Here is a 24,735-nt window from a genome sequence, read left to right as displayed (position 1 = left end):
ACATCATTTATATAATGTCTAACTGTCGTAAAGTTTCTAACGAGTATTCTCTATCTTTTTTTTTTATCTCAGATGAAAGTTAAACATACAGCAAAAGAAACTGAAAAAAAAAAAACACAGCAGAAAAAAACAGACCAAATAGCCTCTGTTCCTAACTTTCTTCTTCCTGGACAAAACGACTTCCGCAGACCCCTAGATAGTCATCCTGGATTAATCCTCTTAAGCCCGTTTCTAACGAGGATTCTCTATGCCACTTTGGCAAGGGCAATGATAAAGGCATCTAGGACCGAATTAAGTTTAATGGAGAAGTTTCTTGCCATGTTCTCATGTCTTCTCAGCCAGACAAATGCCTCTTCATAGAGGAAGTATAGGAGATGAAAACTTAGCGGTACTACATAAATGACAAAGGAGTAATGTTTTTTTACATACGCACACTACAATACATAACCCGCCCATCACCGAACGTGAGTGTACCTTTTCGAGTAACTAGTTTTTCCGAGGGTGCTTATTGATGTGAGTGAAACTGTGCATATAAAAACTAGAAGGTAACATGTGCTTAACTGATTTAATACGTATTTTATGATCAAATACCTATTTTACCATCATTATTTTGTTAATTTTTTAATGGAATTTTATAGATTTAGACTCAAATGCTACAATAGTGTAAAGTTCAAGTATATCTTTGTGTCTAAGAAATAAAATTTACAGACCATAATGTAATAGGCAATAAGTAAACAGTATCGTGTTTTCAATTTCTACATTAAATTGCATCAGCAAACAGCCAAAATGCAACATGGACATATGAAATACCTGAACTAATAATTAAGGTAAAAATATATTCTAGGTTGAAAGCAATAAGCATACAATATCACAAAATAGAAATGATTTTTACTTACCAGTCTTTAGATTCTGGCCTTTAGGGTCACAGACGGGATTGACATTCGTGAGGGCAGCAACAGCAGCAGCAGCTGCAGCTGTAATGAGGAAATCACAGCCGGTTGGAGACTCAAAACGGCATCATCTCCATCCGAAGCAGTTGTTTCCCTCCACGAATGAGAATCACAGTCCGTGGAAGGCCTTGCCAGAGGTGGGGGATTCACAGGCAAGATGATTGAGATGAACTAAGGCTATGCAATATGGTTCGGAAGATGAAAATGAAAATGAAAAACATATCGAGACATTTATTTGACATTTATTTATATAGAATTCACCATTCATGTGTCTAGATTCATACATAAAAAAAGTTCATTTTATGTCCAGAAATCCAATAAAGCTATCTGCAGTTTAGATATAGAATTCACCATTCATATGTATCTAGATTCATCCCTAAAATATTTGAACATGCATCCAAGTCCTAATGAATTTGTAAACATAATCATCAGATGCGGAAAACATACCTAGCCAACAACTCAATAGTTGAACATACCTAGCTAGTTAGAATACAGCAACTCAATAGTTGTACGCGGAAAACAACAACTTCGGAAGCTTAACAATTTTTCAAAAACTTCAAACGGAAAACCAGTTCCACAATCTACTAAAATGACAACTATCTTGTTCAGCATTCTTGCATTCTTCAGTAGAAACTCAACAAATTCGAACAAAAGTTTATGTCTATCATCTCTCTCTGAAAGCCCGATAATCTTAACTGTCTTCAAATTTGACACTGAACAATTGAAAATGGTTCCATTTGAATCCCAATTCTTCTTTGTTCTGCAATCATTCAAGTCCCGAAACTCTGGAAACTGGAAATGGAGTTTGTTAGCCCAAAGAACTTAAATAACGACACATGGAAAGTGAATATAATTGGCATGAAAGTTAATTTTGATGATACAATTTGATTTATTAACTCAATAAACTCTACAACTAGGGCTATAATCAAGCAGAGCCGAGCCGAGCTTTGGCTTGCTCAAGTTCGACTCATCTCATTAGAAAATAAACGAGCTCGAGCCGAGCTTCGAGCCTAAAATCCTATTTGAATTTGGTTCATAAAGAAAATTATCTAACCATGAATTGGTTGTAAGTAAATCGTTAATTATATTTATGAAGTTTGCTCGCAAATAGCTCTTTAATTGTGTACATAAACAAGATCACAAGCAAAGTTCGTGAATAAATAAACAAAATGCTTAGAAATAGTTCGTCTATTAATCATTTGTTAGATTTTTGAATGAACTCATCTAATAGCAAATGAAATAATATTAAGTTTATATTTGTGAACTAAGACAAAATTATATAATTTTCCAGAAAAATAAAATTTGTTCATAAATGTTCTAATCGAGCTGCTCGCGAGCTTTCGAGTCGAGCTTTGGCCCGCTCAAGCTCGGCTCATTTACGAACCGAGCCAATAAACCGTGCTTATGGACGGCTCATTTACAAATCGAGCCGAGCTTTTATCGAGCCGACCACCAGGTTATCACCTTAGAGTTTCACTATGTACTGCAGAAAAAACGGCAATGATACTTGATTAGAATTGAAGTTATGATTGGCTGAAACAAATCATACCTTAACGAGTTGCAACTTTATAACTAATTTCTCAAGCACATGTGTACTGCAAATTGCACGTATAATTCCAGGGAGATCTTCATCAAAATTAGTAGCATCCAGAGTCAAACATTTGTAGTTTAATAAAGGAGAAGATAGACCTTCCACCTCCAAAGCCGATAGAATCTTCAAAATTCAAACATATAAAAATGAAAATTAAGGAATATTAAGAATCTACTTTCCAACCACCAAAAGGAAAAGCTTTATAAGTTACCTTGATAACCAAGCTCCCAATTTCAAGCAGTTTCACATGTTGCAGCTTCCCGAGAATCTTCATCGCTAAACTCCGCTTCCATCGAGACTCAGAATCTAAACCCTCAAAAGAAAGATATACCCTTGGCACAAATCGATACAAATTTAATTCGTAGGTTTGGACATGAAATTTCAAAATCCAAAGTATTATAGGTTGCTCCCAAAACTAATTTTTTCAAAGATTTTGAAGCAATAACAAGCCGATCAGAACAACGATGGTTCGGTAATCCAAAGTCTGGTAATTCCAACGTATGAAGTAAGGGACCGCTGGATATAACTTTTTCAATCGTTTGATCGGGCAAGTCAAACCAAGCAATCTCCGAATTCTCAGATACCTTAGCACATAATTCCTCAAGATTTGGACATGAAATTTCAAGATACTCTGTGTGAGAGCGACACTCAACATCTACAAAGATCAATTTTTTCAAAGATTTGGAAGCAATAACGACCTTAAACACAAAACATCTTGTTAATTCCAACAATTCAAGTACGGGACTGCCCGATACAACTTTTTCTATATCCAAACCACAAATACAAGAACATTCCAACTTCAATTCCTTGAGGCGTGCACAATTTATCTTCAAATTTAGCCTATTTATAAAATCACACTTGAACAACTCTAATTTAACAAACGAAGCATTGTTGTAAAGGAACTTCGGCAACACATAGGGAATCTCCCCATCCTCATCTTGAGGATAAAGATGCAAGATTAGTTCCTTCACATCTTTTCTTACTGCAAACCGGATCTTTGAAGTTAATTGAGCGTCACTCTCTAAGTGCCAATCATATTGAACATGAAATTTCTTTAACTTTGAGCAATCATGCTGAGTTGGGGTTCTGTCTATAAATTGAGAGAAATTTGTATCATTCTTAAATGAGAATCGGAACTCGGCTCCATTGATTCTGCCACCGTTTTGACAGAATTCCAGTGCGAATAGCTTGTTTGGTTAAGGGCAAAAAGGAAAGAATGTGCTGAATTAGGGAATCGGGCAAAGAACTGATTCTATCTTCTTTCCCCTGCAACTTCAACCTTTTGTTTCTTGCTCTCTCAGTGTCGTCATTTTCGGACGAAGATCCATCGCTTTCCTCCTCAGTGTTGTTCTCCTCCATTCTTATCAAGTGTGTGCTGCGCCCTCGAAGTCTATGATAGACTTGAATAAAAATAAGCTTGCGATGAAATAGGTTATTACAGTATAAAAGGTTATCTTTGGGGGGCTTAAAGACGGTTTTGGCCTTTCTATCCACGTTATGCTTAATACATCATATGCCCTCTGAAGTTGTAAATTAAAACTAGGGTAAATAATTTAGGCTTCATACATCATATGTCCTCTGAATTTGTTAAAAATCTTGATTGGCTTCCTGAACTTTCAAAGTGTCAATTGATCACTCGGTTGCAAAAAAAAAATTTAATTAAATGCGGAAGATTTATTGCACGATTCTTAAAAAAAAGTAAAACGATCAAAATCGGGGTATACGGTTCTAATATTAGAGAAGACAAGTTGTACAGTTGAGCAAACAATAAATTATTTTTTAATCTATATTTAAATTATGTAAATAAATTCTAAGATGCGTGGAATAAATCTTCCATATTTAACTTACTTTTATGCGATCGAGTGATCAATTGATTACATTTTACGCAAGTTTAGGAGGCTAACTGAACATTTTATGCAAGTTGAGGGGCTATCGAGATACGTTGAAAGTTCAGGGAGCCAATTTGGACAAGTTCAGAGGGCAAATGATGTATTAAGCCAATAATTTATTAGTCACTTACTTTTTATTTAACACATTGTTTAGTCACTTTATTTTACGAGCTTTTTCAATTAGTTTATTTGTTAAAATAAAAGTTTTAAATGACATTTCTATCCTTAATTGCTACTCTTTAATTCAAATAAAAGTTTTAACATGTCTTTATTTGTTATTTTACACAAACATGGATTAACAATTAATTAAGTTTTACTAAACAAATTTACACAATCCATTAGTTAAATCAGCTAAGCAAAAAAAGTAATAAACTAACGGTTATTTGCCAAACGTATCATTGCCTTTTCAAATCCTAATAGCAGCATTTCCATATAAAAGCACAGTTTGATAATTGCAAAAATTGTTATCCTTATGAAATATTCTTTCATTGGAAAAGTAGTTTTGACAACTTACAAGAAAAGCTAATATTAACTTTCAACATAACTTAAAATATTTATTTTATATTTCTTAATTTTTAGAATTTTTATTGTGTTTACTAAACACGCTTTTTGCTACATCACTTTAATGCTAAACTAGACCTTAGCCATAACATACGGAATGGTGCTAATTTAACCGTAACGTTTCGAAACAAGGTCAATTTTAACTCTACGTTACCAGAATTTTTAAAAAAACTAATTTGATTGTTATTTAACTATCACATCACACATTCCAAACAAGTTTATTTATAAACTTGAACAGTTTCATACATTTTTAATAAGTTATTTGTAATTATATTAGTAACCTGATAAACATTTTAGACATTTTGATAAAAAAAAACACGCTTCATCATGTGTCAAAAAAACTAATTTTAATTATAAACTTTTGAAAGTTGACCAGACAGTTGAATTTTTTAGACAAGTATAAATATGCAATTGGATAAGAAAATGAATTAATGAATACAACTGGACAATAATAAGTTATTAAATGTAAACGGACAAAAATATTTTGAACTTTTGAAAATTCAAAGAAACAGTTGAATTTTCGCACCAAGTGGAGACAACCGACAACAGATGTATTAAGCGTAAACTTTAGGATAAAAATAATCATTTCTAGTTAAGGGGTTGTTCGCCTTACATTTCAATAAAATTATTCCAAACAACTTATATGTTAGATGGCTCATCTCTTGATTAGTGGATAGATTCGAACTCAAAAACTGTAACTTAAGCGACTTGAAATCTTTACCATTCAAGTCAATTTTAATTAATCTCGGATTTACATCTTATGAGTAATACCTGCTATTTAAAAGGAGTACAAATAATAGATCAGTTTTGCTTCGGAGCCTGAATCTTAGACATTGATGATCCCCTGGTTGTTGTGAAGGTGAGAATAAGTTTTATAAGAAGGAAGTCTTCTCAATGCTTTCACTTCCAATGGGTTTTTTTTTTGTTCTCTATCGTGAAATTGAAATAAATTAAGACGAAAACCAAGTAAGGAATTCGATAAATGCATTGAGCACAAGGGGTTTGTATTTACCAGTCTGAAGGTTCCGGCCTCGAGGTCACAAACAGGATACTTATGAGGGCAGCATCTGTTATGGTAATCACAACAGGTTGCAGATCCAAGAGGGCAACAACCCAATCCGAAGCAAAACCCATTATACTCATAGATACAACAACAAGTGCATCTTCTTATGGATAAATTGCCTGCTGCAGACTCCCATTGACCCTGAAACTGCAGGTTCTCTCGTCATTGCAGGCGTTCACTGTGAAATTACATATATATATGCAGTCATTTCAATGTTTTTACTCTTAGAGCATCTCCAACAGATGTTGCTCCAAAGAGTGCCAAAAATTGACACATCATACTAAAATATAATATTTTATTAATGAAAAAATTAGAAAACTGGGTCAAATGGGAGGCCCATTTACATATTTAACCCATTTACTAATTCTACTACATATCTAGACTGATTTTATGTGACTTTCCCATAATACCCTAACCTTCCCACTTCCACCACTCGAGAATCGCCGCTCCCCCTATCTCATCGGTTATGCGAAAAGTTGCTCCTGCATTAATGATTTCAAGACTTTTGATCTTCCTTTCTTCCTTTAAATTGCACGAAATCTGCACAATTTAGTCAAAATCACAATGAATTTCTCTTTTTCCTGTCTTCATCTCTTGATTCTGCAACTTCCCAACCCTAGAAAACCAGTAAATGGTTTTTCATTTTCCTGTTCGTTGTTTGGTTTCTTTCTTCTTGTTACCATCAAAGAAATGGTTTTTCTATGTTATTTCCTTCGTTCTTCCCATATTATCATATTGTTATTGTCGCTTTTGAGGGTGAAAGGGGCGAAAAATGTAAGTATCTGTTTTTTTTCTGCGTTTTTTTCATGAATTTTCGCAATTGATGGTTTCGCTAAGCTTTGTGAAGAGAACGAGCCTGGAAAGTTTTGATCTACTTCGTTAATCGATGATTTCGCGAAGATATGTGAAGAGAAAGAGTCTGAAACGTATGGATCTACCTCGCGAATCGATTAGTTCGCGAAGTCTGCGAATAGATCCTAACGTTTCAGACCTCACAGACTTCGCGAAAGCATCGATATGCGACGTAGATAGTCACGTTTCTGACCTCGCGAAAGCATCTATATGCGAAGTAAAATCACCTCTTCCTCTGCACATTTACATTCGCATGCTTCGCTAATCTTCATTTCGCGAAGCCAAAATCGTCTTTTTCCCTGCCTAACACGATTAATTTTTTCTGTAGATGGTTGAATACGTAATATCCTTTTCTGGAAGGCGACGTACTGGGCTGCAAGGGAGATGATTTTCCTTCCTGTATAGGGATGAACTTCCCCAAGACTGACACATTCACTCCTAAAGTGGTTGGTTAGGAGAGGTTTTGTCAATCTTGGGGTGCACCATAGGACACGTCCATCCCATGGTGCCAATCTTCAAAGTGGACCTAACTTAATCCGGTGCCAATCTTGAATCAGATGAGTAATCTTGGTGTGCACCGTGGGACACGTCCATCCCAAAAAGTCCAGACCTTTTGGGATGGATGTGTCTCATGGTGTCCACCAAGATTACTCATCCGCTTCAAGATTAGTACCAGATTAATTAGGTTCACTTTGAAATGATTAGTTAGTAGAGTTCATTGTGGCAATCTTGTTGTAAATTTTGATAAGGTTATGATTTGAATGTTCGAATCCGTTGTTATTTACCATTTTTTGTTATATACCACTTCACGAATTAGCTTCAAATCATATCCAGCATTCGCATATGCGAACTAAATTCATCAAGCAAAACAAACTTCAGCTTCGCATATGCGAACTAAATTCATTAAGTAAATCCGAACATTAGCTTCGCAGACTTCGCATATGGTCGAATATGCGAAGTCAGACGGGATGGGGCGAGCTGCGCGTAAATATTGAGAGTATTATGGGAAAATCACACAAAATCAGTCTAGATATGTAGTAGAATTACTAAATGGGTTAAATATGTAAATGAACCTCCCATTTGACCCAGTTTTATAATTTTCCCTTTACTAATTTAGGAATCCACATCACTTTTGGCAACTTTTATTTAAAAATGTTCCAATAGTAAAGCAACTTTAAAAGTTGCCATAAACAATTACTTAATATATAATTTATTTAATTATAAATATTGTCTCCCAATAGTGAAATGAGAGAGAAATTCATCAAAAAGGTGAACCAGTAGTATTCAGGTAAATCAATTTTTTTTATATTAAAAAATACTTGGCAACCTTAAAGCAATACTCGCAGACTTCACGAACTAACCGATTCGCGAAGTAGATCGTCACGTTACAGACTCTTTTTCTTCGCAGATCTTCGCGAAATCATCGACTATGCGAAGTATATTCATGGAAAACACACAGAAAAACAACAGATACTTACAATTTTCGCACCTTTCACCCTTAAAAGCGACAATAACAATATGATAAACTGGGAGAAATGATGGAAATAACGTAGAATAATCATTTCTTTGATGGTAACAAGAAGAAAGAAACCAAGTAACGAACAAGAACAGGAAGATGAAGAACAAGAGATGAAAAGAGAAATTCATTGTGATTTGGAGAAATGGTGCAGATTTGGCCTAGTTTATGGGAAAGTCACACAAAAACAGGCTAGATATGTAGTAGGTTGAGTAAATAGGTTAAATATGTAAATGGATCTTCCATTTGGCCTAGTTTTATAATTTACCCTATATATAAAAACGATTAAATAAGTTTAAATTTTCTGTTAGGTACGGCTAAAAGTTAATTTTATTTGAAGATGTTTGAGGTAAAATTTAATCATTTCTTATCTTCACTTCTCCTGTTACACACATGCTATGCACTGCGTTTAATGCTGGTTGTCCTCCTGTTGCTGCTATGTATTGCTGCACTATATATTTTGCAGTAGAACCTTGCTGCAATTACATATACAAAAAACAATCTGGTTAATTTTGAAACTTACAATAGAACAATCTTTGACAGGCTTGTAAATAGAATGACCAACTTGAACTTGAGAACTTGTAAACAGAATGAGAAGTTTGAGCTTTCATCCAAGTAAGCATATTATGTAACATTTCTTCTGGTATTGGAACCTCAAGAACTGTCTCAAGTCCATCTTTTTTATCAATATTTGGAATATGATCAGTCTAGTCCGTCCTGACTATTCTTCCCGCAGCAGGACCCCAAGAGTTTCACAAAATCCAGAAATCCACTAAAGCTATATGCAATTTAGATATGGAATTCATCATTCATGGATCTAGATTCATCTGTAAAAAAATCCATGTTCATGTCTTCCTATTTTCATCTTTCTAACATAAAATTCCCTAGAATTCATCATTAATGTATCAAGTTTTATCTGTAAACATTTCTTTTTCTAGCTAGAACACTAACTAGCTGTTCTAACTATGTCCATCATCATGCATCTGAGTCCTAATGAATTAGTAAATAAAGGAAATGCAATACATGAACATAGTTTACTATGCAAGAACTTCTATTTGGTATCGATAACAAAAATTAATTTAAGCTACTTAAAGTCATGTAACCATAATCATCAGATGACAAGACAACCTCCAACTGTATGTGCTAAGTACAAAAGCATACATCAAAGCTGCTAAAACTTTTAACATGTTCTACATATTTGAACATACCTAGCTAGTTAGAACTTAGCAACTCAATAGTTGTATGCGGAAAACAACTAACAATTTTTTAGAAACATCAAACGGAAAACATGTTCCACAATCTGCTAAAATGACGACTACCTTGTCCAGCATTTTTGCATTCTTCAGTAGGAACTCAACAAATTAGAACACAAGTTTATGTTTATCGTTCTCTTCTCTGAGAGCCCAATAATCTTAAGAATCTTCAAATTTGACACTGAACAATTGAAAAGCGTTCTAATGCTTCGAGACTAGATATATATAGAGTTTGTTAGCCCAAAGAACTTAAAGGACGACACATGGAAATCGAATATAATTGGCATGAATATGAATTTTGATGCTACAATTTAATTTAGTAAATCATTAAACTATCAAGTTATCACCTTGTATTAGAATTGAAGTTACGATTCATACCTTAATATGCTCCAACTTTATAACTAATTTCTCAAGCACAGGTGAACTGTGAAATGCACGTATAATTGAAGTTACGATTGGCTGAAACAAATCATACCTTTTTTTCCCTTAACCAAACAAGCTATTTGCACTCGAATTCTGTCAAAGTAGTGGCAGAACCAATGGAGCCGAGTTCCGATTCTACAGATAAGAATGATACAAATTTCTCTCAATTCATCGACAGAATCCTAACTCTGCATGATTTCTCCAAGATAAAGAAATTTCATGTTCAATATGATTGTTACTTAGAGAGTGACGCTCAATTAACTTCAAAGATCCGTTTTGCAATAAGAAAAGATGTGGAGCAACTAATCTTGCATCTCTATCCTCAAGATGAGGATGAGGAGATTCCCTATGTGTTGCCGAAATTTGTTTACAACAATTTTTCGTTTTGTTAAATTAGAGTTGTTCAACTGTGGTTTTATACCCGAGATCTTAAATTGGAGTATAAATTGGCCACATCTCAAAAAATTGAAGTTGGAATGTTCTTCTATTTTTTATTCAGCTAAAAAAGGTTGTATTTGCCAGTCCGCTACTTGAATTGTTGGAATTAACTAGATGTGTTGGGTTTATTTGGCAGTCTGTTATTGCTTCCAAATCTTTGAATTTTTTTTATCTTTGTAGACGTTGAATGTGCCTTTGACACAAAACACCTTGAAATTTCATGTCCAAATCTTGAGGAATTATGTATCAAGATACCGAAGAATTCAGATATTGGATGGTCTGACTTGTCTGATCAAACGATTGAAAATGTTTTATGCAGCAGTCCCTTACTTCATACGTTGGAATTACCACTCTTTGGATTACCGAGACTTCGTTGTTCTGATCGGCTGGTTATTGCTTCAAAATCTTTGAAAATATTAGTTTTGGGAGCAACACATAATACTTTGGATTTTCATGTCTAGAACTTGAGGAATTGAATTTGTATCGATTTTTGCCGAGTGTATATTCTTCTTTTGAAGATTTAGATTCTGAGTCTCGATGGAAGCGGAGTTTGGCAATGAAGATTCTTGGTTGAAATTGGGAGCTGGATTATCAAGATAACTTATAAAGCTTTTCCTTCTTGTTGTTGGGATGTAGATTCTTATTATTCCTGAATTCTCAAACATAATAAAAATGAAAATTCAGGAATAATAAGAATCTACATCCCAACAACAAGAACGAAAAACTTTATAAGTTACCTTGATAATCCAGCTCCCAATATCAAGCAGCTTCACATGTTGAAGCTTCCCAAGAATCTTCATTGCCAAACTCCGCTTCCATCGAGACTCAGAATCTAAATCTTCAAAAGAAGAATATACACTCGGCACAAATCGATACAAATTTAACTCTGCAAGGTTTGAACATGAAATTTCAAAATCCAAAGTATTATGGGTTGCTCCAAAAACTTATTTTTTCAAAGATTTTGAAGCAATAACGAGCAGATCAGAACAACGACGGTTCGGTAATCCAAAGTCTGGTAATTCCAACATATGAAGTAAGGGACGGTTGTATAAAACATTTTCAATCGTTTGATCAGGCAAGTCAGACCATTCAATATGCGAATCCTCTGATATCTTGATACATAATTCCTCAAGATTTGGACATAAAATTTCAAGGTGGTCCATGTGATGAAACGCACATTCAACTTTTACATCTAGTTAATTCCAACAATTCAAGTAGCGTACAGCTTTTTTGATAACTGAATGAAAAATTGAAGAACATTCCAACTTCAATTCTTTGAGATGTGGCCAATTTATCCTCCAATTTAGCGTCAAATCGTGTATAAACTCACATTTGAACAACTCTAATTTAAAAAACAACGTATTGCTATAAACGAATTTTGGCAACACATAGAGAATCTCCCAATCCTTATCTTGAGGATATAGATGAAAGATTAGTTCCTCCACATCTTTTCTTATTGCAAAATGGATTTTTGAAGTTAATTGAGTCGGTCTTTAATATATATTCATATTGAACATGGAATTGCTTTATCTTCTAGCAATCATGCAAAGTTAGGGTTTTGTCCATGAATTAAGAGAAATTTGTATCATTCTTACCGGTAGAATCGAAAATGAGAATCGGAACTCGACTCCATTGATTCTGGCACCGTTTTGACAGAATTCCATCGGGAATAGCTTGTTTGGTTAAGGGCAAAAAGGAAATAATATGCTGAATTAGGGAGTCTAGCAAAGCAATGATTCTATCTTCTTCCCCCGCAACTTCAGCCTCTTGTTTCCCCCTCTCTCGGTGCCAATTCCCGATGAACCCCTCTCCTCCTTAGTGTCATCAATTGATGAAGCTCCCACGTTTTCCTCCTCACTGTTCTCCTCCATTATGTAATTGACTTAGAAAAAAAGAAACCCTTGTGACCAAATATATTTATTACTAACTAGGTGTTACATAATTAAATAATTGATTTTTTGGGGATTAAAGACGGTTTTGGGCTTCGTTCATCTATCCACGTTTGACCCCTTATTCATGGTCATTCAACTATTTTCTTATTAATATTATGGCCTCTTAATTTCATTTTCATATCCTCCTAGCTGAAGTTTTTCTAGCTAGAACACTAACTAGTTGTTCTAGGTATGTCCATCATGATGCATCCAAGTCCTAATGAATTAATAAATAAACGAAATGCAATACATGAATGTAGTTTACTAGGCAAGAACTTCTATTTGGTATCGATAACGAAAATTCGTTTAATCTAGTTAAAGTCATGTAACCATAATCATCAGATGCACAAGACAACCTCCAACTGTATGTGCTAAGTACAAAAGCATACATCAAAGCTGCTAAAACTTTTAGCATATATATGATTGGATGCTAAATACGCTAAATTTGAAGATAAATTGGCCACGTCTCAAGGAATTGAAGTTGCAATGTTCTTGTATTCGTGATTCGGCTATAGAAAAGGTTATATCGGGCAGTCCTGTACTTGAATTGTTGGAATTAACTAGATGTATTGAGTTCGCTAATGTCGTTATTGTTTCCAAATCTTTGAAAATTTTGATATTTGTAGCTGTTGAATGTGCCTTTGACACGGAGCACTTGAAATTTCATGTCCAAGAATCTTCGCATGATTCCCGATTTCAAGCATACATCAAGTTTATGCTTGAAATCGGGATTCATGTGAAGATTCTTGGACATGAAATTTCAAAGTGCTCTGTGTCAGAAGCACATTCAACTGCTACAAAGATCAAACTTTTCAAAGATTTGGAAGCAATAACGACATCAGTGAACCCAATGCATCTTAATTCCAACAATCTAGACTGTCAGATACAACTTTTTCAATAGCCCAATCGCGAATACAAGAATATTCCAACTTTGCCAATTTATCTTCAAATTTAGCACATTTAGCCTCCAATCACGTATAAAATCACACTGACCAACTCTAATTTAACAAAGGAAGCAATGTTGTAAACGAATTTCGGCAATACATAGGGAATCTTCCATCCTCCTCTTGAGGATAAAGATGCCAGATTATGCAAAACTGAATTTTGAAGTTAATTGAGCTTCACTCTCTAACATATGATCAGATTGAACATGGAATTTGATAAAGAAGGAGACAAGGGCCAACTTTTAGATGTTACGTCTCACAGGCCCAAGATATGGAAAGTGTATTCTAGAAGAAAGGGGGAGACACGTGTTGGCTGTTTAGGGAATGAGTTAGTTAGAGGAGAGTGAGAGAATCAGGTTGTTACCTATAAAGAGCTGTAACGTTTTGGGTAGAGGCATGATGATAGTACTTTCTGTTATTTCGGCATTAGTGCTTGGGCAGTAGGTTAATTCCTATTGTGGTATCTTTCTCTTGTATCCCTGTTTGGCTACTTTTATTTCTAATACATCTGGGTTTTCATCCATTTCTCCTATTCCTCAGTTTTCTCAAATCAATCTGTTATCATTTCTATCAGAATTTCTTTATCTTAATCATGCAGAGTTAGGGTTCCTAGAGAAATTTGTATCATTCTTACCAGTAAAATGAGCTTTGTTTGGTTAAGGGCAAAAAGCAAAGAATACGCTGAATTAGGAATCTGGCAAAACACTGATTCTATCTTCTTCCCTGCAACTTCAACCTTTTGTTTCCCTTCTACTGCTCCTCAGTGTTATCCCCTTATCAAGCGTCTGATGTGCCGTCGAAGTCTGTAATGGATTTGAGGAAAAAAGAAACCCTTCTGACCAAATATATTTTTGGGGATTAAAGATGGATTTGGCCTTCATCTATCCATGTTTGGCCCTTTATTCATGGGGTATATTACAACTATGGTCATTTAACTATTTTCTTATTAATATTATGGCCTCTTAATTTCAAAAGCTTACAACTAATATCAATTTAGGTTCCATATACAAAATATCACTAATATAGACATAATGTTTAAAAAATAGTATTAATTTAGGCTTCGATAACGGAACGTGACACATTGTTAATATTACTCTGTTAAGTTTTTTGAGTTGTACGTGGAGAGATAAATTAGAACTTAAAAAGGTAATATTAATGACGTATTACATTTTGTTATCAATGCCTAAATTTATACTCTTTTTAAAATGTTAAATCTACATTAGTGCTATTTCACAAACGGAACCTAAATTGATACTTCTCCAAAAAAATTAAGTCTATTTTGATACCTTATCCCATAAAACTGCTATGAAAGTCACAAAAACTTAACTATTATAATAGTTGGTAACCTTCTATTATAGAGTTAATCGAAATTATATACTAAACAACTTTAATTCTTAAACACTTTCTTTATTTGTATCATTTATATGTTGTTCGGTTTAAGAGTGAGTAATTATTTAGAGACAGAAAGTTCTGAAATATTAATTTGAAAAATCCAAAATTATTATTTCATGATAAATGTGGTTTCAGAAACATTAATTCTTGAACTTTTCTTCAACTGTCATTTTGAAAATGGTAATATCATATAGTGAAAAGAGAGAAAGTAAAGAATACCTATTTATAAGCTTCTCACCGTATGAAAATGCCATTTTACCACTAGTCTTAGTGGTGGGGTGATTTTTGCTCTCGGACTCTCTTCCTTTATTGGGCCTTTTGGAAATGAAATCGACTTCTAGTTTGGTTTAGTTCGGAACGGATATCCCTTCCCCCTTGATCTTGATTTGAACATTGAGGTGAAGATAATTAATTACTATTGCCATTTTCACTTATATCAAGACTTAACCGTTGTTAATCGAAGCTTTTATAACTGATGATGAAGAAACCGATGATTATCCACAGTTGTGAAAATATATGTAGACTCATGCTTAGTCACAAAAACTCAGTCGCGTTCAAAAGAACTCGTGTGTATATTTGATCTCTGCCTTTAAAAATCAAAATTTTGGTTTTTCCATTTCCTTTTTTCATGAAATTTCCAAACTATCCTCGTCTAGATATTTATTGGATCGACAATTCTGATAAAAAAAAAATCATTCTCTTGAAAAACTTGAGAATTCAAAGAAGCTTGAGATTGTTACGCGGGTACACAGAAGAACCTTTTCCCCATCGTGGTCCAATGTAGAAAAGAGTTTTTCATCTCATGGGCTTTTAATGATCCTAATATTTAACTAAGTATTTTATATGAGGAAGCAAAGAGAAATTTATGCCATGCGAAGACACCTTGGACTGCTTCGTGTAGTAGATTCGAGCATCAACATCGCCCTACACCTCCTAAGAAGTATCAACCAGTTGGTGAAGTTGCCAGCATACCTACACTTAAAATGTGGTTTTGATAGCCATAGTGTATAGAATAAGAGGGGCCTATATGCAGTGTCGGTCCTGACAATTTAAGAGCTCTAGGCAAAATAAACAATAAGAACCCCTTAAAGTGTAAAAGTTGGACATGTCTTTTAAAAAAATTTATCAACGGGCTTTCAGAAATAAATAGACCCTCCTATATAATTTCATCACTATTTATATTATAAAAATAATAATTTTCATATATACATATAAGGCTAATTTTTTTTTGGGGCCCTATGCCGTCCCTGCCTATATGTTGGAGGCATATGGACGTAAGATTCGAGCAAACAACGGAATGGAGGGACATATAGCATATCTAGAGTGTGGCTTCCGAGTTCGATGCTTCCATTGTTCTGAGAAGTTCTATGAGACCTCAATTTGGCCCTGAGCCAAATAGGTCATGTCGGCTCATATAGCGGTTATGTTTGTCGTTGAGGAGAATTTAGGCTTATTGCCTCTTTACTTAAGTAACTCTTCTCACTAAGTCAAAACAAGAACTTTTTCCATGTGAGTTGGTAGATATATAGTTTTTTTTCCTTTCAAAACCCAACAATAAATTTCCGAGTAGAAAAACACATTCTTCATTGTGAGAAATAAAATGTATTTCCCATTTCCGACAAACAGAATCTTTCGCCTCTAAATAGAGGGGGAAGGGCCTCATTAGATGCTGAAAAAGATACATAACGCACCGTTATAATCCTAATCAGTTAGTGAGCGATGCTCGAAGAATTTATGAGCGTGTGCCAATGGATATGGAAATAATAGAGATTTCCACGAGTGCGCAATTCAAATTGAGAGCATGTAAGGGACATGCTCGAAAATTGCGGTTTTTCTCTAGAGACAGTAAAAATACTAGAAGAAGTTAGAGTTGTTATCAAGAAATTTTCATGAGAGAAATTGATTATGACTCCTACCATAATTCTTTGCTAAAAAGACTACTTTTCAGATTTGTAACTTTTTTCTATTTTCTATTTTCGTTTTGCAGGCACCATTAGTGAGAAATAGAAAGGTAAACTTGTAAATGGTTAAGATTACTAGAGATCTAATTGAGATAAAACTTGTAGATGAGTGATTTTATTGACACAAATTGAAGTTGAATAACTATTTTGAATGAGACCGACAGTGAACAATGATGCATTTAACCTGTCTAGACTTTCAAGCACAAAAGTTCAATTGTAAATAGAGAGAGATAAACATAGAATTGACAAACAACAGCTCAAAAAGGAATCGACAACTACAGCTGCTGAAATAAATAAGCAGTCCCATCCATAGAGGTGCAAGCCATCCGCAAAACGGAATAGTCACTACTGATGGCCGTGGTTACCTTGAGAACCAAAAATAAACAAATCCAAGCCAACTAATGACAAATTGAGTCATGTTTATAAAATGTACCGAAAGGCTTCCCGTTCCAATAGAGATGAGACTAGGTACACAGACTTGTTTCTATAAGCTCTGGACTCAACACTGTAAGCTAAGGAAAATACTGTTTTCCTTTAGCTGAATGCAATGTTGTTCGATGGGACCACAATAGCGAGATAAGGTGTTCAACACACGCACCCTTAATATCCCGTAAAAGTTTTTTAACCCCCCTAAATATCATTCTGCGGATGGGCCACCGAAGTGAACCATTGCTAAATTCCCCTAAGTTGAGCCTAATGTTAAACATATACATCTCCAAATCCAATCCATAAAAAATGGACTTATACAGGCCAAACGGGTCCATGAACAGGTCTATGAGACACTAGTACAATGGTATTTGAAGAAAAAAATATCACAAATGGTCTCTATGCTCCGTCTAAAATCAAAACTGAATGACAACAAAATCACATTTTAATTGATCATTGATCTAGGTGTGTAAAATTGATGAGTTAGTGGGTTGCGGAGCAAACCGGTGGATAAATCAAGGACCAAGAAGGAATTTTAACAAAAACTATATAACATATTGGAACATCACAATTTCAACCAATTTAAACAAAATTGACTATATTTACTACACTCCATAAATTGAACTATATTTTTTAGTCAATAAGAGCAAAATTGAACTTCTCCAATAATCTTAGCTGAAAAATTGACTCTTATCCCATAAAACTTCTAAAACCAGTAAACATTTTCTACACATTTGGACATACTTACCCCTAAAGTTATGGGGAATTTCAAGTTTGCTTCTATCGTACAAAATTAGCAACAAAATACCGTCGGAAGAGGTAAAATTGAGTTAGGATTTTACCATGGGCGCAAATTAAGCTAGTTATTAAGGTAAGAATAAACTTGAACTTCCCCCAAAACTTTACAAGCAAACTAAACCCTTATTCCATTGAAAGTCAATCAGAGAAAGTTCAGAATCACACACATGAATAAGGCAGTAAATGATAATAGATTGAGCTAATGACTAATTCATTGTCCAAGTGTAAAACAGAACAACTACCAATTATATACCTTCCATGAGTTCGGGATGCTTAACAATTTTTGAGAAATTTGTAACTAAAAGTTCAGGGATGAATCAAACTTTTTATTAAGTTCAAGAGGCAATATAAACCAAAAGTAAAATACTAAAAACCATAGACCTATTTTGGTACCTTATCGAGGTCTATCTTTATTCAAGTTCAGGAGGCAATATAAGTCAAACTTTTTATTCAAGTTTAGGAGGCAATATCGAGACCTAAATTGGTACCCTTTTTCAAACGTTAAGCCTATATTGGTGCTATTTTATACATTGGGCCTAAATTGATATTCCCAAAAACCATACGCCTATTTTGTTACCTTATCTCTTTAAACTATTAAGGGAAAATGATCAACCGGAAATAGAGAGAGATAAACACAGAATTGACAAAAAAAAAAAACAAAACTCAAAATCAAGAAAATGGCAACTACAACTACTGAAATAAATAAGCAGAATCTATGTTGCACATGGGGATATGAAACTGAAACTGATACCAAAAAACGTTCTTTTTAAGAAAACTTAGCTAGAAAAACGTAATGGAAACGAAACGGACACAGAACGCTAATAAAGAAGAGTTTTCGTGCAACATAAAGCAGAATCAAGTTACCATGCGAGTTTATTGAACTGTGCTGCTTGACCGTCTACAAAGTTTAATGCTGACGAATTTCTGTCTTTTCTTGGTGATGTGGCTACATTATGCATCGGTTTATGCATGTCGAACAAATTCAAGCCAAGAGATGACAAATTGCACAAGATTAATTTAGGTTGCCACTCAATTTTTCCTATAAATATGGTATGAATTTTTTTTATGAATCTCACTTGGCTGTTTTGTGAATTTCACTTGTTTGTTATACATCATTTACATAATGTCTAATTGTCATAAAGTTTCTAACCAGAATCCTCTATGCCACTTTGGCAAGGGCAATGATAAAGGCATCTAGGACCGAATTAAGTTTAACGGAGAAGTTTCTTGCCATGTTCTCGTATCTTCTCAGTCAGGACAAATGCCTCTTCATAGAGGAAGTGCATGAGATGAAAACTTAGGGTATTGAATTCAACCCCTCATGGTTGTAATGCTACCTGGGATAGTGCAATACTATATACATTGACAAATGAGTCATGTTTTTTTAGATATGCATACTACAATACATAATCCGCCCAGCACCGAGTTTTCAATATCAGCATCGTAAGTGTCAGACTACCTTGATATCATTAACAACATGTTTACGAATGTGAGTCTACCTTTTCGAGTGTAACTAGTTTTTCCGAGGGTGCACTATTGATGCGAGTGAAACTGTGCACTAGAAGATAACATGTGCTTAACTGATTTAATACCTATTTTATGATCATAATATTATGATCAAATACCCATTTTACCTTCATTATTTTGTTAAATTTTTAATGGATTTTTAAAGATTTAGACTCAAAGTTCAAGTGTCTTTATGTCTAAGAAATAAAATTTAGAGACCATAATGTTAGTAGCGCTCTAGTTCATATCGTGCTTTCAGTTTCAACATTAAATTGCATTAGCAAACAGCCAAAATGCAATATGGAGAAATGAAATACCTAAACTAAAGATTAAGGTAAAAATATATTCTAAGTTGAAAGCAATAAGCATACAAAATAGAAATGATTTTTACTTACCAGTCTTTAGATTCTGGCCGTAAGGTCACAGACAGGATCGAAACTCGTGAGGGCAGCAGCTGCAGCTGTAATGAGGACATCACAGCTGGTTGCAGACTCAAGAAGGCATCATCTCCATCCGAAGCAGGTGTTTCCCTCGGCGAATGAGAATCACATTCCGTGGAAGGCCTTGCCAGAGGTGGAGGATTCACAGGCAAGATGATTGAGATCAACCAAGGCTATGCAATATGGTGGGGAAGATGAAAATGAAAAAATATATTGAGGCATAGATATATTTAGTTATAGAATTCACCATTCATGCGTTAAAATTTCAATTTCATATCCTCCTATTTCCATCATCATGCATCTGAATTAGTAAATGAAGAAAATGCAATACATGAACTTAGTTCAATAGGCAAGAACTTCTATTTGGTATCGATAACAAAAATTCATTTAAGCTACTTAAAATCATGTAACCATAATCATCGGATGCACAAGACGACCTCCTACTGTATGTGCCAAGCACAAAAGTTTACACAAAAACTACTAAAACATTTAAACATGTTCTACATATTTGAACATTACTTGCTAGTTAGAACTTAGCAACTCAATATTTATATGCGGAAAACGTCTTTGGAAGCTTAACAATTTTTTAGAAACTTCAAACGGAATTCCTGTTCCACAATATGCTAAAATAACGACTACCTTGTTCAGCATTCTTCCATTCTTCAGTAGGAACTCAACAAATTTGAACAAAAGTTTATGTTTATCATCTTTCTCTGAGAGCCCAATAATCTTCACAGTCTTCAAATTTGACACTGAACAATTGAAAACGGTTTCATTTGAATCCCAGTAGTTATTCTTCTTGATTCTGCGATCATTCAAGTCCCGAAGCGTTCCAGTGTTTGGAGACTATAGATAGAGTTTGTTAGCCCAAAAACTTGAAGGACAGCACATGGAAATCGAATATAATTGGCATGACAATCAATTTTGATGCTATGATTTAATTTATGAACTCATTAAATTCTAGAACTACAAAGCTATCTTCTTGGATTTTCACAATATAGTGCAGCAAACACGGTAATACTTATTTGAATTGAAGTTATGAATGGCCAAAACAAATTATACCTTAGCGGGCTGAAACATTAGAACTATTTTCTTAACCGGCTGCAACTTTATAACTAATTTCTCAAGCACAGGTGAACTCCGAATTGCACATATAATTCCAGGCAGGTCCTCATCAAACTTAGTACCATCCACAGCCAAACATTTGCAATTTAATAAAGGAGAAGATAGATCTTCCATCTCCAAAGCTGATAGAATCTTCAAAATTAAAACATAATAAAATGAAAATTCAGGAATAATAAGAATCTAGTTTCCAACAACAAAAAGAAAAAGCTTTATAAGTTACCTTGATATACCAACTTCCAATTTCAAGCAGCTTCACATGTTGAAGCTGCCCAAGAATCTTCACTGCCAAACACCGCTCCCATCGAGACTTAGAATCTAAATCTTCAAAATCAGTAAATACAAACGGCAAAAATCGATACAAATCCAATTCCTCAAGTTTTGGACATGAAATTTCAAAATCAAAAGTATTATAGGTTGCTCCCAAAACTAATTTTTTCAAAGATTTTGAAGCAATAACGAGCCTATCAGAAGAACGACCTCTCGGTAGTCCATAGTCTGGTAATTCCAACTTATGAAGTAAGGGACTGCTAGATAAAACATTTTCAATCGTTTGATCAGGCAAGTCAGACCATGCAGTATCCGGATTCTCTGATATCTTGATACATAATTCCTCAAGATTTGGACATGAAATTCCAAGGTGCTCTCGGTCATTGAGACATTCGGCGTCTACAAAGATCAATTTTTTCAAAGATTCGGAAGCAATAACTACCTTGTGAAACCCAATACATCTAGTTAATTCCAACAATTCAAGTACGGGACTGCCGGATACAACTTTTTCTATAGCCAAATCTAGAATACGAGAACATTCCAACTTTAATTCCTTGAGACGTGGCCAATTTATCTTCAAATTTGACTCATTTCGCCTCCAATCATATATAAAATCACACTTGAACAACTCTAATTTAACAAACGAAACATTGTTGTAAACGAATTTCGGCAACACATAGGTAATCTCACCGTCCTCATCTTGAGGATAGAGATGCAAGATTAGTTCCTCCACATCTTTTCTTATTGCAAAAATGATTTTTGAACTTAATTGAGCGTCACTCTCTAAGTAACCATCATATTGCACATGAAATTTCTTTATCTTCGAACAATCATGCAGAGTTAGGGTCCTGTCGATGAAATGAGAGAAATTTTTATCTTTCTTACCAGTGGAATCAAAAATGAGGATCGGAACTCGGCTCCATTGATTCTGCCACCGTTTTGAAAGAATTCCAGTGCGAATAGCTTGTTTGGTTGAGGGCAAAAAGGAGAGGATACGGTGAATTAGGGAATCTGGCAAAGCACTGATTCTATCTTCTTTCCCTTGCAACTTCAGCCTTTTATTTCCTGCTCTCTCAGTGTCATCTTCCGATGAAGATCCACCGCTCTCCTCCTCGGTGTCATCAACAGATGAAGCTCGGACGCTTTCGTCCTCACTGTTGTTCTCCTCCATTCTTATCGAGTGTCAGCTGCGCGGAAGTCGAAAATTGACTTAAATATAAGCTTGCGATGAAACAGATTATTGGAGGGCTTAAAGACGGTTTTGGCCTTGATCTATCCATGTTCTGCCCCCTTATACATGGGTAAATTACGACTATGGTAAATAATTTAGGAAAAAAACATCATAAGACTCGTTAGCTTTCATTTTTTGTTTATTAAATCCTTAATTTTTTATTTGAATATATTAAATTCTTGATCTTTTAGTTTTGGTCTCATTAATCTTTTAATAATCAAATTAGTAAATTGAAAATATATAATTCTGTTAAAAAGACGTTATTAAATTCATATGTATTTGAAATTATTAAAAGATATATTTTTTACAATTTGAATTAGGATTTTACAGTTTTCTTATATCCACATTACACATCCAAACTGTTTTTAAATAGTGAAAAATACAAATTTCAAACGCACATGCAACGTATAACAGTTCATTAACCAAATTTTATGTTCAAATTTACTTTTTTTGGTCATCAATGGTTTAATGGAACAAAAAATAAATGACCAGGGACTTAATGTATTCAAATAAAAGATGAAGGTCTTAATGAACCAAAAAATGAAAAATCAGTGACCTAATAATACTTTTTGCCAATAATTTGCTAGTTCCCTACTTTTCACTAAACATACTGTTTAATATTTATATTTTAAAAAATATATTATAAGGTTTTTATCTTTTGCCAATATTAACTCTATGGTCTTTTTTGACTTACTAGATTAAGTGATTCTGTGACTTAACTGCAATATTTAAGTTGTAATATCAAACAAGCTTAAAACCAATAAGCATTTAATGTATTAATTTTAAGTGTTGAAAGTCATTATCAAACAAGGCCCTATGAATTGTAAAATAAAAAGTTTGAAGGTTTGTTTGGCTACTTGCTGTTTTTCTGTTCTGTTTGCTAGTTGCTATTACGGTTTGTTGTTTGCTTTTGGAAAAGACTGCTTTTCCAAAAAGCATGGATTCTCTGCTTTTGTAAAAAGCTACCTTTCAGCGGTAAAAGAAAAATAGGGGGTGTCTAACCAAACGTCTAAAACTCTGCATTTTAAAGTAAAAATGCAAACATGAGATGAAAAGTAGGTAAACAAACACCCCTTGAATTTCCAGAATTTAGTCCAAATAGGCAGAGGAAACCATTTAAAAACTGAGAAACGGGTTTCATATTTTGAATAATTACAAAACATGTCTGGAAATGTTTCATATCATTATCCGAGAGTTTCCATTTTCCACATCTACCGGAAACGGTGAAACGCTTGTCACGAAAAATTTGTGTACATCACAGATGCCACATCATTTCGATAAAGAATATTTTTTTACCTTTATATTTGAATTTGCAATGCAATGTTTATGGATATGTTTTCATTACAAATTTATCAAGATTGTGAATATTTCTCAATCCTTGAATGTCTTTGTCATGCATCGATTTTTGCATGTTGAACAAATCCAAGCCAAACTTATGTGCATAAGATTAATTTAGGTGAATTTGGTATGAATTTTTTCTATAAATATAATATGAATCTCTTTATGAATCTCACTCTAACTGTTTTTGTGAATTTCAGACATCATTTATATAATGTATGATTGTCATAAAGTTTCTAATAGTCCTCATTTCCACTTTAGTAAGGGCAGTGATAAAGGCCTCTAGGAGTGAATTAAGTTTCCCGAAGAAGTTTCTTGTCATGTTCTCATGTCTTCTCAGTAGGATAATTTATTGAGATACCATTTTCAATCAAGTAGTAGGTTTAACATCACAAGTGCTCACATTTGCAAGGACACACTAGAGTACCATTCTCATTCCAAATGTGGATTTTTAAGAGAATATGTGCTCGCATTCGTGAGAGTATGACAAAATACCAGTGGATCTTAAGGAAATATGTGTTTGCTTCCGTTTTTTATATATAATACAAACTCAATTCTGTAATTTTTATATATCGAGCACGACCTTGCTTATTATAATGTTGTGTAATTTTTTATTCGGAGGCATCCATGGTTATCAACACCTGCATGTGAGTTTCCTCCAAACAACCATTGGCATATTTTAAGCTTCCTCATATAAGATCACTCTATAAGACTTCAAGATGACTTCTAAGGCGGCCTGGTCTCAACACTATAAGCCAAGGAAAATAGTGTTTTTCTCTTAGCTGAATGCGATAGGACCAGAATAGCGAGATAAGGTGTTGAACACAAGCACCCTCAATA

General features: G+C 34.3%; 2 protein-coding genes across 4 annotated transcripts; both read right to left on the bottom strand.

Moving 5' to 3' along the window:
• Positions 1-1,362: 1,362 nt before the first annotated feature.
• LOC136225461 (uncharacterized) lies at positions 1,363-2,859 on the bottom strand. The gene is made up of 3 exons (XM_066013469.1): positions 2,753-2,859; positions 2,500-2,664; positions 1,363-1,742 (listed from the first exon to the last, which is right to left on the bottom strand). The coding sequence occupies exons 1-3, from the start codon at positions 2,813-2,815 to the stop codon at positions 1,431-1,433; spliced, it is 540 nt and encodes a 179-aa protein (XP_065869541.1). The 5' UTR covers positions 2,816-2,859; the 3' UTR covers positions 1,363-1,430.
• A 5,592-nt stretch (positions 2,860-8,451) lies between these two features.
• On the bottom strand, positions 8,452-22,535 carry LOC136225460 (putative F-box/LRR-repeat protein At3g18150). 3 transcript variants are annotated; one of them, XM_066013467.1, is made up of 6 exons: positions 22,212-22,535; positions 21,280-21,380; positions 20,997-21,191; positions 19,890-20,780; positions 10,054-12,393; positions 8,452-8,898 (listed from the first exon to the last, which is right to left on the bottom strand). In XM_066013467.1, the coding sequence occupies exons 1-4, from the start codon at positions 22,495-22,497 to the stop codon at positions 20,457-20,459; spliced, it is 906 nt and encodes a 301-aa protein (XP_065869539.1). In that variant the 5' UTR covers positions 22,498-22,535; the 3' UTR covers positions 8,452-8,898; positions 10,054-12,393; positions 19,890-20,456. The 3 variants fall into 3 exon arrangements, with proteins under 3 accessions (XP_065869539.1, XP_065869540.1, XP_065869538.1); XM_066013468.1 differs by having other exon boundaries at positions 21,280-21,374; XM_066013466.1 differs by having other exon boundaries at positions 21,280-22,535.
• Positions 22,536-24,735: the final 2,200 nt, after the last annotated feature.

This window comes from Euphorbia lathyris, chromosome 4 (assembly GCF_963576675.1).
Source record: "Euphorbia lathyris chromosome 4, ddEupLath1.1, whole genome shotgun sequence".
Classification (NCBI taxonomy): Eukaryota; Viridiplantae; Streptophyta; class Magnoliopsida; order Malpighiales; family Euphorbiaceae; genus Euphorbia; species Euphorbia lathyris.
The sequence above is the reverse complement of the archived record's forward strand: the minus strand, read 5'-3'. Positions and strand labels throughout refer to the sequence as shown.

Excerpts from the sequence above, each read along its gene's own strand:
- LOC136225461 (XM_066013469.1), bottom strand. The coding sequence starts at position 2,815 with ATGAAGATTCTCGGGAAGCTGCAACATGTGAAACTGCTTGAAATTGGG. Across the intron at positions 2,665-2,752 it reads TTGGGAGCTTGGTTATCAAG|ATTCTATCGGCTTTGGAGGT; the intron begins GTAACTTATAAA and ends TGAATTTTGAAG. Across the intron at positions 1,743-2,499 it reads TAAAGTTGCAACTCGTTAAG|TTTCCAGAGTTTCGGGACTT; the intron begins GTATGATTTGTT and ends CTCCATTTCCAG.
- LOC136225460 (XM_066013466.1), bottom strand. The coding sequence starts at position 22,497 with ATGGAGGAGAACAACAGTGAGGACGAAAGCGTCCGAGCTTCATCTGTT. Across the intron at positions 21,192-21,279 it reads TTGGAAGTTGGTATATCAAG|ATTCTATCAGCTTTGGAGAT; the intron begins GTAACTTATAAA and ends TTAATTTTGAAG. Across the intron at positions 20,781-20,996 it reads TAATGTTTCAGCCCGCTAAG|TCTCCAAACACTGGAACGCT; the intron begins GTATAATTTGTT and ends CTCTATCTATAG.